General features: G+C 43.8%; 1 protein-coding gene across 1 annotated transcript in view; it reads left to right on the top strand.

The window, feature by feature from the left end:
- The first annotated feature begins 307 nt into the window (after window positions 1–307).
- The window catches only part of AFAP1L1 (actin filament associated protein 1 like 1), a 138,691-nt gene continuing 121,162 nt past the window's right edge, over window positions 308–17,836 (top strand). Inside the window, exon 1 of the mRNA XM_040344527.1 lies at window positions 308–818. Coding sequence (XP_040200461.1) covers window positions 803–818 — 16 coding nt within the window. The 5' untranslated portion in view covers window positions 308–802. The remainder of the gene's footprint in view (window positions 819–17,836) is intronic.

Below are 17,836 nucleotides of genomic sequence, written 5' to 3'. Positions count from 1 at the left end.
TATTTTTGGGGATATTTATTATAGCACCAAGTAAAAAATATTGCTCTATTTTTGTTTATAGCGCAAAAAATAAAAACCGCAGAGGTGATCAAATACCACCAAAAGAGAGCTCTATTTGTGGGGAAAAAAGGACGCCAATTTTGTTTGGGAGCCACAATTGTCAGTTAAAGCGACGCAGTGCCGAATCGCAAAAACTGGCCGGGTCCTTTAGCTGCCTAAAGGTCTGGCTCTTAAGTGGTTAATATGACTTTAAGAAAAGTCTCTAAGAAGCCTGAGCCATGCCTTGCAGCACACCTGTCTCTCCCTTACATGGGGTATATTTCTGGCACGCACACGCCAATCTCCCATAGGAGGGAATGTGAGGAGCTCTTGGAGTGGAAAGAAGGGTGAGGCAGGGCACTCCTCAGCAGCAGACCCTCCCTGGAAAAGCTTGTCAGCAATGTGTGGGCTTTGGAGTGAAGGGGAGGGGGTGGGGAATGACTGGGACCCTGTGTGTCCTCTGATCTAGGGGCAGGAGGAGGCACAGGAAAAAGCTCACTAGTTGCCTGTCAAAGCAGAGGGACAGAGGAGGGGTGAGCGAGGGCTCAGTGCAGTCCCTTCAGCTAAGCCCAGCAGCTCACATCAACAAAGACTTGTGGCAGACAGCAGTCCTCATAGGGAAGCAATTAGGAAAGGTGAAATGTTCACATGAAGGACTTGGAGGAGGATCTGTGGCCAGTCCCAGTCATCAGATCAGGAGTCCCAATAGTGGAGTCCATTCACACAGTGACAGTGCTGGGAATAGTACACTGAGCACAGGAGCATGGAGAGGATAAAAGGTGAGTGCAGGACGACATGGATTTCCATCCACATACCACTTGTGTCCTCACCACACACCTTACAATCTGATTGTGCAATCTATTTTAGATCTGGCAACAACTACTTGGTGCAATAACCTGCCTGATTATATACAAGGTCAATGGATACTTTAGGTCCTGATATTGTATATTAGATATTACACCGTTTTTGTAGCTCAGGAGATTGTAATGTGCATGGGGAGTATAATGGGCAAATCGTCAATAAATCTTACTAAGCTGACTACAGTGAACTTTACATTTTGTAAAGCGCTGTGCGAACTGTGGGCGCTGAATAAATTCTGTATAATAATAGTGTGGTAACTACCGGTTACTGCACAGGTTGATTGGAGTTATTTAGGTGCATCTATTGTGAAATTTTTTTATCTATTTGGTGAATTCTATTGGAAAGAATTTTGCTTTTTGAACAATATTTTGTTTCTTTATTGGGGCTATTTATGGTCATTCAGCTAATTCAGTTTATATAATGTGTCGTGTGTATGTGGTGGTAGTGGTGTTTGTTTTTTTTATTTTATTTTTTGTTAATTTGTTTTCCCTTTTTTGTTTTGTATTATATATATTTTTTTGTACTGTTGTTGTTTATTAATAATAATAATAATAATAATAATAATAATAATAATAATAATTTTTTTTTTCTTTTTTTTTTTTATTATTATTATTATTATTATTATTATTATAATTATTTATTTATGTTCTTACTTTCCTTCAATTTTCTATTTTTTTTTTTTTCCTGTGAATCAAATAATGAGGCTGAGGGATATTTTTCTTTTTTTTTTCGGGGGGGGGCGACAAGTTCAGGATAGTCAGGAGCCATTAAGGGTTCATTTATAATTGCATAAGTGCAATCAATGTCCTATGGGGGTCTATTTGTTAAAATGTAAGTGGTCAGACTGGTGCAGCTCTGTATAGAAACCAAATCAACTTCCAGTTTGTTCTTTGTTTTTTTGTCAAAGCCTAATTGCACAAGCTGAAGTTAGAAGCTGATTGGCTACCATGCACAACGGCACCAGATTTTGCACTCTCCGGCTATAGTAAGGCTGGGCATACACTATACAATTTTCTTATACAATTTCCTTTAGGTTTACCTTCAACTATATAGTGCAAGGGCCTGCCTGATTGCATACAAATTGAACGTGTTTAGTAAGGATGAGCTCTGGCGTGTTCGCATAGAACACGTGCAGAGCCCGCCAGGAAGTGTGCACGGCGCTGTGCTAATAACAGCCAGGGAGACATTTCACGATCCCTGCAGCCGAGCATCGGGACAATGTCTCCCTGGCTGTTATTAGCACAGCGCCGTGCACACTTCCTGGCGGGCTCTGCACGTGTTCTATGCGAACACGCCAGAGCTCATCCTTAGTGTTTAGGTTTGACCTCATATGATATGGTTTTGGTAAATCTAAAGGAATATTGAACAAGAAAATTGTATAGTGTATGGCCGGCCTTAGGTTGGCCATACGCTACACAATTTTCTTGCTGACTTTTTTTTTCTTTTAGATTTACCAAAACCATATAATATGAGGTCACACCTAAACGCGTTCAATTTGTATGCAATCAGGCAGGCCCTTGCACTATATAGTTGAAGGTAAATCTAAAGGAAATTGTATAAGAAAATTGGATAGTGTATGGCCAGTCTAAATCCACCCCATTATAATGTCGCACACCAACGCGTTGCGTTGAGGTAGCCCACTGAAGTCAATGGACTGCCGACACACCACAAAATCACAGTTATCATACATGTCACAATCTTTTTGCTGCATGGCACTATGGTGCACTGCCACGTGTTACAATGTGCTGCAATGCATGCATGTTCCCACAGTGCATTGGGATGTTTTTCAAAACGAATAGTGCCACACTCCGTTGATGCATGCAACTTGCTTTGCTGCAAAACATTGATGTGAATCTGCATTCAAAGCCTATTTCAATGGAAACTCTATCATTTTCTCTTATTTGCTCTTGTTTTGATCTGTTGAACATACCATTAAAACGATATTGTTGTATCTCTGTGATGGGTATGAGAGATGGTTGCTCATCCAACCAGAAATCTTGTGAGCTGCTATTTTCCTGTACACAATAGGCTAGATTCAGGTAGCTGCGCCCCTTCTTACGGCGGCGCAGCGTATCATATTTACGCTACGCCACCGTAAGTTTTAGAGGCAAGTGCTGTAATCACAAAGCACTTGCCTCCTAACTTACGGCGGCGTAGCGTAAATGGGGCCGGCGTAAGCGCGCGTCATTCAAATGATGTTGAGGGGGCGTGTTTTATATAAATTGGGTTGACCTTGCGTATTTTATGTTTTTTACGAACGGCGCATGCGCCGTTCATGAAAGAATCCCAGTGCGCATGCTCAAAATTCCAACGCAAATCGTCATTGCTTTCGACGTGAACGTAAATTACGCCCAGCCCTATTCGCGAACGACTTGCGCAAACAACGTAATAAATTCAAATTTCGAAGCGGGAACGACGTCCATACTTAACATTGGCTGCGCCACCTAATAGCAGGAGCAACCTTACACCGAAAAAGCCTAACGTAAACAAATTGCACCGGCCTTACGTATGTTTGTGAATCAGCGTATCTAGGTAATTTGCATATTCTACTCCGAAAACAACGGAAGCACCCCTAGCGGCCAGCGTAATATTGCACACAATTATACGCCGCCTATTTTTTGAGCGTATCTGCCTTTGAGAATCGGCGTAACGATACGCCGGCGCAGATTTGAAATTACGGCGGCGTATCTGGATATACGCCGCAGTAACAGCTACCTGAATCTAGCCCAGTGCCTCTGGACTGTTATCAGTTAGCATTGTTCCCTGGCATCTTCTTGAATCACAAAACACCTCCCCTGTTATGGAGAAGAGTTGGTGCTGTGGAGTAGTCCTAGCGCAGTGTTCTCAGTTGGCATTGCTCCCAGCTATCTCCATGGACTAAAAATACCTCCCTGTTATGCAGCAAGGTGGAGGCTTTTATGTAATCCTAACACCGTATTATCAGTTAGCATTATTCCCTGCTATCGCCATGGATCACAAAATTCCTTCCCTTTAGTGAAGAAGTGAGGAAGGTGTTATGTAGTCCTCACACAGTGTTATCAGTTAGCATTGTTCCATTCTATCTCATGGACTACAAAACACCACCCCTTGCAATTGAGAGGGGAGGGAGGTATTCAATGCTCCACGTACAGTGTTATCAGTAAGCATTGTCATCTGCTATCTCTGGACTACAAAACACCTTCACATGTTATGGAGAAGAGAGGGAGGATTTATTTAATCCTAACACCTTGACAATGCTGTTCAGTACAGTTGTCGCCCCAGACTTTAAACTGTGTTAATGCCAGAATTACCAGGTTAAAATAAAGAAAAAAAAGAAAACGAATGCAGCCACCACATCTGAGGACATAGAAGCTGTAGTCGTATCAGCTGCGTTCTTGGATTTAGATATGCGAAGTTCTAATAACTACCCTAATTTCACTTTGTCTATTTACTCCAATGCAGTTCATCAAACTGGCAAAAGTTACCAAAAACTCCCAGGGCTACATTCAGAGACAGTTACGCCGGCGTATCAGTAGATACGCCATCGTAACTCTGAATCTACGCCGTCGTAAATTTAAGCGTATTCTGGAAACTAGATGCGCTTAAATTAGGCTAAGATACGAGCGGCGTAAATCTCCTACGCTGTCGTATCTTAGGGTGCATATTTACGCTGGCCGCTAGGTGGCGCTTCCGCCGATTTCAGCATAGAATATGCAAATAAGCTGGATACGCCGATTCAGAAACGTATGTGCGCTCGGCGGATTTTTTTTCGTCGTTTGCGTAAGGCTTTTTCCAGGCGTATTGTTACTCCTGCTATATGAGGCATAGCCAATGTTAAGTATGGACGTCGTTCCCGCGTCAAATTTTTAAAATTTTACGTTGTTTGCGTAAGTCGTTCGCGAATAGGGCTTTGCGTAAATTACGCTCACCTCGAAAGCATTGACTATTTGCGACGTGATTAGGAGCATGCGCACTGGGATACGTTCACGGCCGGTGCATGCGCCGTTCGTGAGAAACGTCATTAACGTGGGGTCATGTTATACTTACATAAAACACGCCCACCTCTTGACAATTTGAATTCGGCAGATTTACGCTATGCCGACGCAACTTGCGGAGCAAGTGCTTTGTGAATACTGCACTTGCCTCTCTAAATTGTGGCGGCGTAGCGTAAATAACATACGCTACGCCCGCACAAATTTGCGTTGCCGTACCTGAATCTAGCGCCCAGTTTATACTGGAATGCCTCAATTTTACTCATGCCTGCTGCACACTATAATGAGCAGTTGCTACTTTTTAATTCACATCGGAGTCCTTTGTTGTCTACCAAAGCCAGCTCTTTGGATTTGTGTTGGAAAAGTAACAATGTAATGTATGTGTACTTGGGTGCAGCCTGTGGTTGTGGTGCTTGCTGTGAGTCATAAGCTACAACTTCTTTTCATTATCCCTTCGCCAGAGAAGCAATGACCCCCTGTAATCCTTCATTCTCATATTACTGCTGTGTCAGATGAGTGTTCAGGTGTCCATAGGCATGCATAATGCCAGGGGGGTATAGGCTGACTTGCAGCAGCTAAATATCCATAGGGAAAAGTTGTAACCCATCCAGCTTGTCTTTCCCTGGACGAGTAGTAATGTTTCCGTCTCTACACTTTTGTATTGTAACGTCCCTAACTCAGTGCTGCAGGTTGGCTGTGAGGTTAGAACTCTTGGCTTGACGCACCGGACATTTGGGTATGATTCCAAGCACAATATCTGCATTGGGTTTGTGCATTCTCCCTGTGTATGCATGGCTTATTTCCCACAACCCAACAATTACTAGTAGGTTAACTGGCACTTCACCAAATTGGCTGTGGTATGTATGGGTATGGTAGGCTTAAGAAGTGAGTTCCTCCTGGGGGCAGGGACTGATATCGCCATGTACTATACAGCTTGAAATGGATGAAATTTTTTTTTTTTTTAATGCAAATTTATGGCAAATACTTTTTTTTTTTTTTTTTTTAAATAACCTGAAACTTAGCAGAGCTTCCATTGCAGAGCTGCTTGGCCAACCCTATATATACACTTTGCCAGATCTTCTTCTTTTTTTTTCACAGAATAGGTGCAGCAACCCCCTTTTGAGTCATCCCTTGTCTCTGCCCCCTACTAACCCCTGAGTACCATCCCTTGTCTCTGCCCCCTACTAACCCCTGAGTACCATCCCTTGTCTTTGCCCCCTACTAACCCCTGAGTACCATCCCTTGTCTCGGCCTCCTACCCACTCCTGAGTACCATCCCTTGTCTCGGCCTCCTACCCACTCCTGAGTACCATCCCTTGTCTCGGCCTCCTACCCACTCCTGAGTACCATCCCTTGTCTCGGCCTCCTACCCACTCCTGAGTACCATCCCTTGTCTCGGCCTCCTACCCACTCCTGAGTACCATCCCTTGTCTCGGCCTCCTACCCACTCCTGAGTACCATCCCTTGTCTCGGCCTCCTACCCACTCCTGAGTACCATCCCTTGTCTCGGCCTCCTACCCACTCCTGAGTACCATCCCTTGTCTCGGCCTCCTACCCACTCCTGAGTACCATCTCTTGTCTCGGCCTCCTACCCACTCCGGAGTACCATCCCTTGGTTACGCCCCCTACCCTCCTCTTTTCAAGAATATATTACCAAGTATTATTTTATGGCGTTAAAGAGGAAGTAAACCCTGATGGGTTTTACTTCCTCTTTAGCCCACTGAAAAGCCTCTTCCTTCCGGGCTGCGAACTCTGGCTCTGTGATTCGCGGGAGCTGCGCAACGTCACTCCCGCGCATGCGCACGAGAGCCGCCATTTACGGCATAGGCTGGGGAAGAAATGGCACTTGGTTTCTTTTCTTCCTCGCGCATGCGCCGTTAACATTTTCGGCAGACTACAAGTGAAATATCTCCTTAACGGCACACGTTTAGGCGATATTTCCACTACCTATTGGTAAGCCTTATTCTAGGTTTACCTATAGATAGAAGTAGTGAAAAAGGGTTTACAGCCACTTTAACCACTTCCTGCCCGGCCTATGGCCGATTTACGTCCGGGAAGTGGTTCTGAAATCCTGACAGGACGTCCATGGACGTCCTGCAGGATTTCATGCCGCGTGCGCGTGGGGGCGCGCAGCGATCAGTGATGCGGGGTGTCATTCTGACACCCTGCATCTCCGATCTCTGTAAAGAGCCTCCGGCGGAGACTCTTTACCACGTGATCAGCCGTGTCCAATCACGGCTGATCACGATGTAAACAGGAAGAGCCGTTGATGGCTCTTCCTCACTCGCGTCTCACAGACGCGAGTATAGGAGAGCCAATCGGCGGCTCTCCTGACAGGGGGGGTTCGCGCTGATTGTTTATCAGCGCAGCCCCCCCTCGGATCGCCACACTGGACCACCAGGGAAGCCCACCCTGGGCCAAAAAAAAGCATTGAAACAAAAAAAAAAAAAGCTTTTTTTAAAAAAAAAAAAAGATGCCAATCAGTGCCCACAAATGGGCACTGACTGGCAACATGGGTATATCAGTGCCACCCCCACAGTGTCCATCAGTGCCACCCCCACAGTGTCCATCAGTGCCACCCCACAGTGTCCATCAGTGCCACCCCAGTGTCCATCCATGCCCAGTGCCCACCTATCAGTGCCCATCTGTGCCACCCATAAGTGCCGCCTGTGTGTGCCCATCTGTGCCGCCTGTGTGTGCCCATCTGTGCCGCCTGTGTGTGCCCATCTGTGCCGCCTGTGTGTGCCCATCTGTGCCGCCTGTGTGTGCCCATCTGTGCCGCCTGTGTGTGCCCATCTGTGCCGCCTGTGTGTGCCCATCTGTGCCGCCTGTGTGTGCCCATCTGTGTCCCGCCTGTGTGTGCCCATCTGTGCCGCCTGTGTGTGCCCATCAGTGCCGCCTATGTGTGATCAAATACCACCAAAAGAAAGCTCTATTTGTGGGGAAAAAAGGAAGCCAATTTTGTTTGAGAGCCACGTCGCACGACCGCGCAAATGCTATTCAAAGTGCGACAGTGCTGAAAGCTGAAAATTGGCTTGGGCGGGAAGGTGCGTAAGTGCCTGGTATGGAAGTGGTTAAGTAATTTGTATACTATTTTTGTTAATGAGAACAAAAAAAAAAATAGATCACCTGCAGCCAGCAACAATAGACCCTGCCCCAGTAACAATAACTCCCATCCCAGCCAAATTAGATCCCCCCCCCCCCCCCAGCACTAACGGATCCACCCAGCAACAACAGATCTTTCCCCCAAGCAACAATGAATCCCTCCAGCAATAGTAGATCCCCCAGCAACAATAAACCACTCACACAGCATTATACCCGCCCAGCAACAATGGGCCACCTGTTACAAAATAATTTAACATCGGAACCACCCCAGGAAATATTCCACTCAATATGCCAAAAATGTATCCATGGGGCTACCTAAGATGTAATAAAGACAGTCTGTAACCGATATGCGTATATATGTTCATTAGAGTGGAAATCTTATGGAAACGTTGTGGCCATTCGGAAGAGCACATCCAATAAAGGGATTAGCCCCCCACCCCCCAGGTCCGCAATCATTATTCCTCCCTCTCCAAGTGCCGCTCGTTTATGCTTAATGGATATCTAAACTCAAGAACAAAATTGTAATGTATTTCAGTTTAACAGCCCTTCGATGTGGTGGCTGCTTTGGTTTTCTTTTTCAGGCTAATAACATTTTTCTGCAAGTACAGTAAATTCCCATTGATCCTAGTAGAAATCCAGTATACTTGAAATCTCCCGTGCATTGTCAATGTTATATAAGCTTTCCAGTCTATTTTCTGTGAACCACAAAACCTGTCCCTCCCTGTGTAATGGAGAATAAAAGTGGGGGGAGGAATTTGCAAATCATATCATTTTATAAATTTAGGTGTCGAGTCACTCTCTTTGCTACAATTTAATGGGGACTTTTTCAATATCATAATTGATAGAATGCCCCCTGTGTGTAAATTAGAATGGCTCTGTTTATTAACTCAATAGGCTTCAATCACACAAGTTGTCGTGTTTGGGGCACTTGAGGGCAGAGGGGGCACTGGGCATAGTGCTTTCAATTTGGCAATATTTTCTTGCTTTGTTCCCTGAGAACACAGAACCCTTGTAAGGGGTTGTGGCACACTGTCTCATAAACCCAAACCAGTCCAAAAAGGGCCAGTTTAGGAATCATCTAATGTCTAGAACTATCTATAATTGCCAGGGCTTTCCTGCCATCATGCCATGAAATACAGTTAGTAAAAAAAAAGTATTTTTCAGCTTTTTCAGTTGTAAACTCTGAAATGACATCTAGTTTATATGGTATAAAGGGTTAAAGCTTTCCATTTCATCATACAATAAACAACTGAAAAACATTATAAAAAATATAATAATGAGGTTAAAATGATATTTCAGTTCTAATTCGAATCTGATGGACTGCTTGCCCTTTTCTATTATGTCTTTAAACCTCCAACAGCAAGTTTTCCCTGCCATAATTCCTGGCTCTGTTCTTGTCCACCTGAGGGGTTTGAGTATCTTCGATCACCTTTTGCATCTAGAGCACATATGTCAAACATAAGGCCCGCAGGCGTAATCCAGCCCTCCAGATCTTGTCATGTGGCCCTTGCACCCAGTTTTGCAGGTGGAACATGGCAGAAATCCTGTGCCACCACCTCTGGCTCTCACCCTCCGACCCTGCTCCACGTTGTCGCTTGTAAATGTAGAAGCCTTCTGGATTTACAAGGGAAAGCTTTTCTCAGTGGCTCCCAGATCTAACAGATTCCTGCAAGCAGTAACAGAACACCACAGCGGGGACAGATTTCCAGAGGGGGAGAGGATGATCTCTCTGCAAGCCATGCTGTCTACACAGGGAGGTACTAGAGTCAGGCCAGTTAGGATAGAGAGATGCAAGGAAGTTTTGGGTGTGGGGGGTGTTAAGGTTGCACATTCTGCACTGGGTACACAGCACACTCCTGAAGTTTGTACTCTGTACGTAGCGCATTCATAAAACCTGCATTCTTTACATAGCGCACCCCTGAATTCTGAACTTTGTACCTAGTGCACCCTTAAAGCCTGCATTCTGTACATAGCACCCCCCTCCCCTTACCATTTGCACTTTGTACCTAGTGAACCCTGCATTCTGTACATAGCTCACCCCTGAACTCTGCACTTTGCACCTGGTGCACCCTGAAACCCTGCATTCTGTACATAGCACCCCCTCTCCCCTTACTTTTTTCACTTTGTACCTAGTGCACCCTTACACTCTGCATTCTGTACATAGAACCCCCTCTCCCCTTACTTTTTTCACTTTGTACCTAGTGCACCCTTAAACCCTGCATTCTGTACATAGCACCCCCTCTCCCCTTACATTTTTCACTTTGTACCTAGTGCACCCTTAAACCCTGCATTCTGTACATAGCACCCCCCCCCCATCCCTTACTTTTTGCACTTTGTACCTAGTGCACCCTTAAACCCTGCATTCTGTACATAGCTCACCCCTGAACTCTGCACTTTGTACCTGGTGCGCCCTGAAACCCTGCATTTTGTATCTAGCGCACCTCTGAACTCGGCAGTCTGCGCGTAGCAGAATCCTGCACTTTGTACATAACGTACTCCTGAACTCTGTACGTAGTGCACCCCAGATACAACTCCTGATGTGGTCCGTGATGAATTTGAGTTTAGCATCACTGTTGTAGAGGAAACCCATAATATAGAGCACAGCAGGTGTGCAGAGCCAGAAATTCAATCAGGTACACCATATGGCCAAATACTTGTGGGCTAATTACCACCTATATGTGCTTGTTGGATACCCCATTCGAAAACCATGGGTATTGAGATGAACCCCCTTAACACCTATAATTCTTCTGATATGGCTTTCTGTGAGTATAGTGAAATGTGAATGTGGGAATTTTAGATCCATTCAAACAAATAATACTTTCTGGTACTAATTTCAGGTGAGAAGTCTTGAATTGCAGGTAGCATTCCAGTTCACCCAAAATGTGTTGAGCAGTGTTGAGGTCAAGGCTTTGTGCAGGCCATTCAAGGTCTTCAACACCAAACTGATGAAATCTTGTCTTTATGGACTTTGTTTTGTACACAGGAGCAGAGTCCTGATGGAAACGGTCCTACCCCAAATTGTAACCATAACGTCTTTTGGTTTAGCATTCACGGTACTCTTTGCCTGAGCTCAGTAATTTGTGTTGGCATCTACATACGTTTGGCCATATAGAACATCCCATCAATAGAGTTCCCTACAGATATAAGAAAATCCCCAGCAGCTACCGAAAATGTAAAAAAAATACAAATTGAGTATGCTGACCTTTTAACAATACTGGTGTACGTCACCCCCTCCCCCACCCCACTTGTTGCGTCCTCCTCTTTATTGTTTACACAGGTTGAGTTTACTCTACAAATTAGTCATTTCTATGGTGCGTTGAGCTAGGTGAGGGGCAAAGCTAAATGCACAAGTTAAAACACATATCTTAGCAAGTGGTTTGCCTGACTCAGCTGAAAGTGCAGCAGAAAAATGATTTCGCTGTAAAGGAATGTGACCACTACAAGACCCTCTCTACCTCTGGAGTATATTTGCCACTCTATAAATAAATAGTATTAGAAAAGATTAGAAAACGATGTGTTTCCAAAGCCTCATCTGCCGACAGACTGATCCACCTGACTGGCTGATGTTGTTATTACTTTGGGAATATGGTTTCAGTTGACAGATGGAGGCTCTGCAAAGTAGATTTGCTTAGATAAAGAGCTGCTGATGAATACATTGGTAGGTTGTCTCTGCATTTATTATGAAATTGTATATCGTATCTGTATATTGGTGTTATATCAAATGCAGTACAAAGAAATAAAGCCCAGATCAGTTAAAAGGATTTTTGGCCATTTGTACAATAAAAATAAATTGGCTCTAATGATGTGTGGTCCATTGTTACTGCAGCGTTTTGTTACACATCTTACTTTTACTCAGGTAGAAGTCTCGCCGACAAACATACGGCAGTAAGACTTGTAGGGCCAGATCCACAAAGAGCCGGCGTAACGTAAAAATTCCCATTTAAGTTACACTGCCTTAAAATTTCTACCTAAGTGCCCGATCCACAAAGCACTTACCTAGAAATTTTCGGCTGTGTAACTTAAATTCCGCTGGCGCAAGGCGTTCTCTTCAAATGGGGGCGATTCCCATTTAAATTAGGCGCGCTCCCGCGCCGGCCGTACTGCGCATGCTCGTGACGTCATTTTCCCGACGTGCATAGCGCAAAATTACGTTACGCCGAGCTTTGTGGATCGCGCCGGGTCAATAAAGTTGCGTCGGGAAAAAAAAAAGATACGGCGGGAAAAAAAAAATTAAAACAAAAAAAAAAACGCGTCGCTGGACAGAAGGGTCTGCTTTTACAAGGTGTAAACAGTTTACACTTTGTAAAAGCAGCCCTAATTTTACGATTGCAAACTAAAACTTACGGAGAAAAAACGAAGCTGAAAAGCTTCGTGGATCTCCGTAAGTGCTAATTTGCATACCCGAGGCGGCATTTCGACGCAAAATGCCCCCAGCAGCGGATGAGGTACTGCATCCTAAGATCCGGCAGTGTAAGTCCCTTACACATGTCGGATCTTCTGTCTATCTCTTGGAAACTGATTCTGTGGATCAGTTCCAAAGATAGAAACAGAGATACGACGGCGTATCAGTAGATACGCCGTCGTATCTCTTTTGAGGATCTGGCCCGTAGTTCTGTTTGGAGTACACTGACCACTGTAGGTCCTCTGCTCCTCCTCCATTCATAAAAAGCCTTGGATTTTTTTTCAGTGAATGCAAGATGATCTGTGATTGGAGGAGGAGCCAATGAGAATCACAATCTGCCTTCCTCCAATCACAGAACGATCATAAAGCCAACTTGCTGTTTTGTGAATTCCAAACTAATATATAAAGCGGAACTTCTGTCATATTTTTTTCAACTTTCCATTTACTAAATCTTCTGCCCTGGTTGTTTTAACTTTGGATAGTAAAACATTTTTTTTCTGCCAGTAAATATCTTATACAGCCCACTTCCTGTTTCTTGTCTGGTAAAAAGCCTAGGCCTATGACATTATGCAGAGCTCTCTCTCCTGAGAGTTTGTCAGGAAGGGAGGTGGGATGAGAGCTGCAGAGCTGGAGGTTTGTGTCTGTGTAAATCCAGGAAGTGAACAGGCAGCAGCTTCAGCTGCCCATAGTTAAAATGGATGCAGCCAGACTCAGTGGAGGGAGATTTCTGCAGCATATTTGGCAAGTCCAGAATCACAGTATATGTGTGTGTGTGTGTGTGTGTGTATGTATATATATATATATATATATATATATATATATATATATATATATATATATATATATATATATATATATATATATATATATATATATATATATATATATATTTTGCAACGTGGTTGGAGGAAAGCTTCAGAATGGCAACAATGTTTTTATTACACCTTGTTTTAACAGACTGCAGTTCCTTGCACTATATTGGCAAAAAGAACTATTTCCTTTTACTTCCACTTCTGCTGACCTGCAATGTATTCCTGCCTCCAATGTACAGAAGAGCCTTTAAATCAGGGCTCAAAGAGCAGAAGGACACAGGTTTCCATGTGCTGTGGGAAGGCACGCAATTTTGCATGCTTTTCTTTTGATGGAAACACTGGATTAGCTAGAAATTGGGGTTATCGAGAGGGGAAAGCAGCGATATTGTAGCAGGCAGTCGATTGAAAATATAATAAACACATTTAAACATTTCTGGATCATTGACATTTTACCTCGTACACACAATCAGTTTTCCTGACTGGAAAACTGTGAGGAGAGCTTTTTGCCAGCAATCCCAGCCTTGTGTATGCTCCTCGCAGTTTTTCCGACGGGAAAACTGCCGGACAAAAAAAGAGAACCAGGGCGGACTTTTGCCCTGCGGTTTGTGGCAGTTTTCCTATGGGAAAAACTGTGATGGAGCATACACACGGCTGGGATTCCGGACCAAAGCTCCATCGCAGTTTTCCTGGGAAAACCGGCCCTGTGTAGGGGAAAGACTGAAACGAGCAGGTTCTCGGCTTTCCCCTCGGGATTTCCGACGGGAACTTATCTCGTCGGAAATCACGCACGTGTGTACGGGGCATTACAGTTCAACTTTAAAACTTGGGTGGCGTCGGATAAGGTTTGATAATTGATTAATTTGTTCTGCTGTCTAGGATTTTGCTGTCATCAATTCCTATACCATAGATGGGTACTGAGCATACACTCCAGGGGAACCTGGAAGTTCAACTCCCATCAGATCTCCGACTGCCTCAGAAGGACCAGAGTTTTGTAGTGTCTTGGACAGCAGTATAAATCGAATTGAAGAAAAAAAAAGAGAAAAAATATTTTTCAGTTGGATTTTTACTTTTAGAAAGTTTAACAATGTCACAGTCTAATGTGCATTGTGACATTTGGGTTTGGCAAATTTTTATTTTATTAATAATAATATTATTATTAAAAAAAAAAAAAAAATATATATATATATATATATATATATATATATATATATATATATATATATATATATATATATATATATATATATATATATAATATTTATTCTCCAATTAGTGTGTATTGTGAAAAAAAAATCTTTCTGTACTATCCTCAATACAATACTTCATTTTATTGAAGGGGAACTTTTGAAGTCAAATGATTACACCGTGGGTAGCAAAGGTAAAAGGCAGAGCTTTGTCAATTGTCAGGGTAATTGTCTGACAGAGATGGAAGTGATCATTGTGACACAGTATGTGTCATATCCTTTGAACATTGCTTAGTAGGGGTTCTAGTGGACTGATTAAAGAGGCCTGGGGAAACACATTTCAGTTGTCTGTAAGACGCCCTGTGATCTCATACAGGCTACATTCACAGGTGACTTTGTAGTAGCAGTGCTAGTGATTACAACATACCGAGGTTAATTGCCCAATAATGATGTGGTCTTTCCAATCTTGTAGAAGGAGAACGGCTAGTGCCATATATTGTCCTTTGCTCTGATCAAATCATGTAGGTTAAACATGTACTGACCTCTTCTAAAAAAGCATTTTATTCTCACCTAGTGGTTTCCATAATTGCTGTCCCCAAACAGTCCTGAATTCACATCTTATTCTGGGTTAGTGACTACAAGTATGAAAGCCAGAGACATACAGGCAACTAGCACATTCAGAAGTAGGTGAACAATGTCAAACTTTGTTGACATTTCCTTTTAAGGTATCTGAAAACCTGTAGATGCAAAATCCTTTTTATCAGCCAGTGCTTCCAGAAACAAGAACCTGGGGAAGATATGGGAGCAGTGCCCTCTCACACATCTGGTCCTGGATTATCAGAGGCAGGACATTGTGAATGGACAAGGTTTCCTGAAGTGTCACTTCACATGAACATTATAATTATTATTATACAGGATATATATAGCGCCAACAGTTTACACAGCACTTTACAACTTGAGGGTAGACAGTACAAATACAATACGCTTTCATACAGTAGGGATCAGATGGCCCTGCTCCTTAGATCTTACAATCTAAGAGGGAAGGTCAAGAGATACAAGAGGTAATAACTGTGGGGGATGTGCTGATTGAGAAAATAAATGTACAGTTGTTAAGTGGGGGCCAGATAGGCTTCTCTGAAGAGATGAGTTTTTAGGGATCGTCTGAAAGTGGATAAGGTCGGAGGAAGTCAGACAGCTTGGGGTAGAGCTTCCAAAGGATGGGAGAGGCTCTGGAGAAGTCCTGAAGGCAAGCATGGGATGAGGTGACAGGGGAGTTTGAGAGCAGGAGGTCATGGGAGGAGCAAAGAGAACGATTAGGTTGGCATTTTGAGGTAAGTGATAGTAGTAGCTGGGGGCCAGGTTGTGGATGGCTTTGTAAGTTATAGTTAGTATCTTGAATTAAATTTGTTGGCTGAGTGGCCTTGGATAGATGTGTATGTTGTTAAGGCCAGTAATAGGTTGGGGCCAGTACCGTTTGTTTGTACTGTTGGTTATTTGGTGAGGGGGCGCACTGGACACCTGCCATTGTGCAATTGCTGGGTGTCCAGTGTGCCCCTGTGCCTTTTTAAAGAGTGGGGTCATTCCAGGCAAACCAGCCCTCAATCTATCCATCACTATAAATGCGCTCCTACTATGGAGACTCTCAAAATGTATAGAGTTAGGACCGCAGATAATACTGGGGTGTCTTATTGTGGCCTCTGCAGGTTACACATGTATTTGCAAACGTGCGCAAAACGAAATCCCTGTTTTTAACGTAAACTGTTAGGACAATTCAGTTTGTTGCAGGCTGGTTGGTAAGTTGACCTGGGAAATTTTCTTTCTCAATTGATGTTGATTGAATTAGTAGTTTTACTATCTTGCCTGTGGGCATCGGGGAAAAAAAACACAGTCCACTTTTATTTTTATTGGCTTAATTAATTGGCCCAGTTGGGTTATCTGCCTATGAGCCTGTAGGCAGGTGCAGTCTACCTTCTCCACTGCAGGTACCCTGCCTGTTTGTTACAGTACTAGCAGTAAGGGAAAGGTTCCTGACAAGAAGGGGAAGCAAAGGGTCGCTACTCCTACGACCTCTTCCCACTTGGGCAATCTCATCTCTTTACAGAAGTTGTCAATTCGGCTGATACCCGCTCTCTTCACATTACTAGAAACCGTGAGTGATCGGATACTTCTGGATCCTATAAACTCTAATGGGATATTACCAATCCAAGCCATGCCAAACACCTCCCCATGTACTTACACTTATTCATAGCATTTCTCGCTTGTCAATGTTCAGACGGTTTTATAACGGCTTTTATAACAGGCTATCACATCACTTTGATCCAGGCGTTAGTTTTGTGGTTAGAACAAAACTAAACCAAGATTTCCATCTTCTCTATAGAAACATCTCTCTTACTTTAAACTTCAGAACAACAATATAATTAAAGGAGTATCTACCCAAAACAAGAAATATATATTAGGGGGGTTCTAAACCACCTCTTTCAGTGAGTGTGCCCGGTTGGGCAGCCTTCCCTCCGGGTTTGCTGTGTGATTTCAGTACAGGTTTTACATTGCATCTGACACTGAATTATTGCTGACACACCACGCTGCACCCCACCTACAAGCCAACCATGAGCTAAAGAATCTTTGTATATTTTAGCATCATGGTTGCCTCCTGACACACTCACCCTCTATATCAGTGGTTCTCAACCTTCTAGTGCTGTGACCCCTTGATAACATTTCCTAAGTTGTGGGGTCCCCTAACAGTAAAATCATTTTTGTAGCATGGGTTGTCAGCACCCAAGGCAAGACAAGTAATTTGCGCCCCTAACCCACAGACATTTAGCGCTACCTAAGTCCTTTTTATTGGCAACTATAATCACAGGTAGTGTTACTCACTGTGTCTCTGGCTTCACAATGTCTGTGACTTTGTGGTGTCTCGTAGCAGTGACACCTATGCCGAAATCAGGAGATAGGGTCTCCTCCAGCCCCTCCCACTTCACTTTCCTCACCAGTCAGCTGACCTCTAGTCTTTGCCCCCCAGCCATGTCGTGAACTGAATGGGCGCCTGCGAAGAGGCTGAGTGGGTGGCTGTGGGCTCCAGGTACAGCCTAGCTGGGCGGCCACAGGATCCAGGGATAGCCCTGCTGGGTGGCAGCTGGGAGAGTGGTGCGGGCTCCAGGAACAGCCCAGGATTCAGTGACCCCTGGCAAGTCATCATTCGACCCCAGGTTGAGAACCACTGCTCTATATGAAGCTACACACCTGGTGCTTAAAATTTTTTTAAAAAAATAAGTATATAGTAACATTTTATGTCCATATATCTGACCACACTATCTAATATCTTTTGTTAGATTGATTCTGACATTAGGCTGAATATACAAACTAACACCAGATCATGGTGAGGATCCTCACCATGATTTGCCCAGCACAGGATGTAGATGAAAGAATCTGGTTGCTTCAGACAAAGCCCTTTATTTAAGAAAC

Source organism: Rana temporaria, chromosome 3 (genome assembly GCF_905171775.1).
Source record: "Rana temporaria chromosome 3, aRanTem1.1, whole genome shotgun sequence".
In the NCBI taxonomy this organism is placed as follows: Eukaryota; Metazoa; Chordata; class Amphibia; order Anura; family Ranidae; genus Rana; species Rana temporaria.
This window is presented reverse-complemented; position numbering and strand designations above follow the sequence as displayed.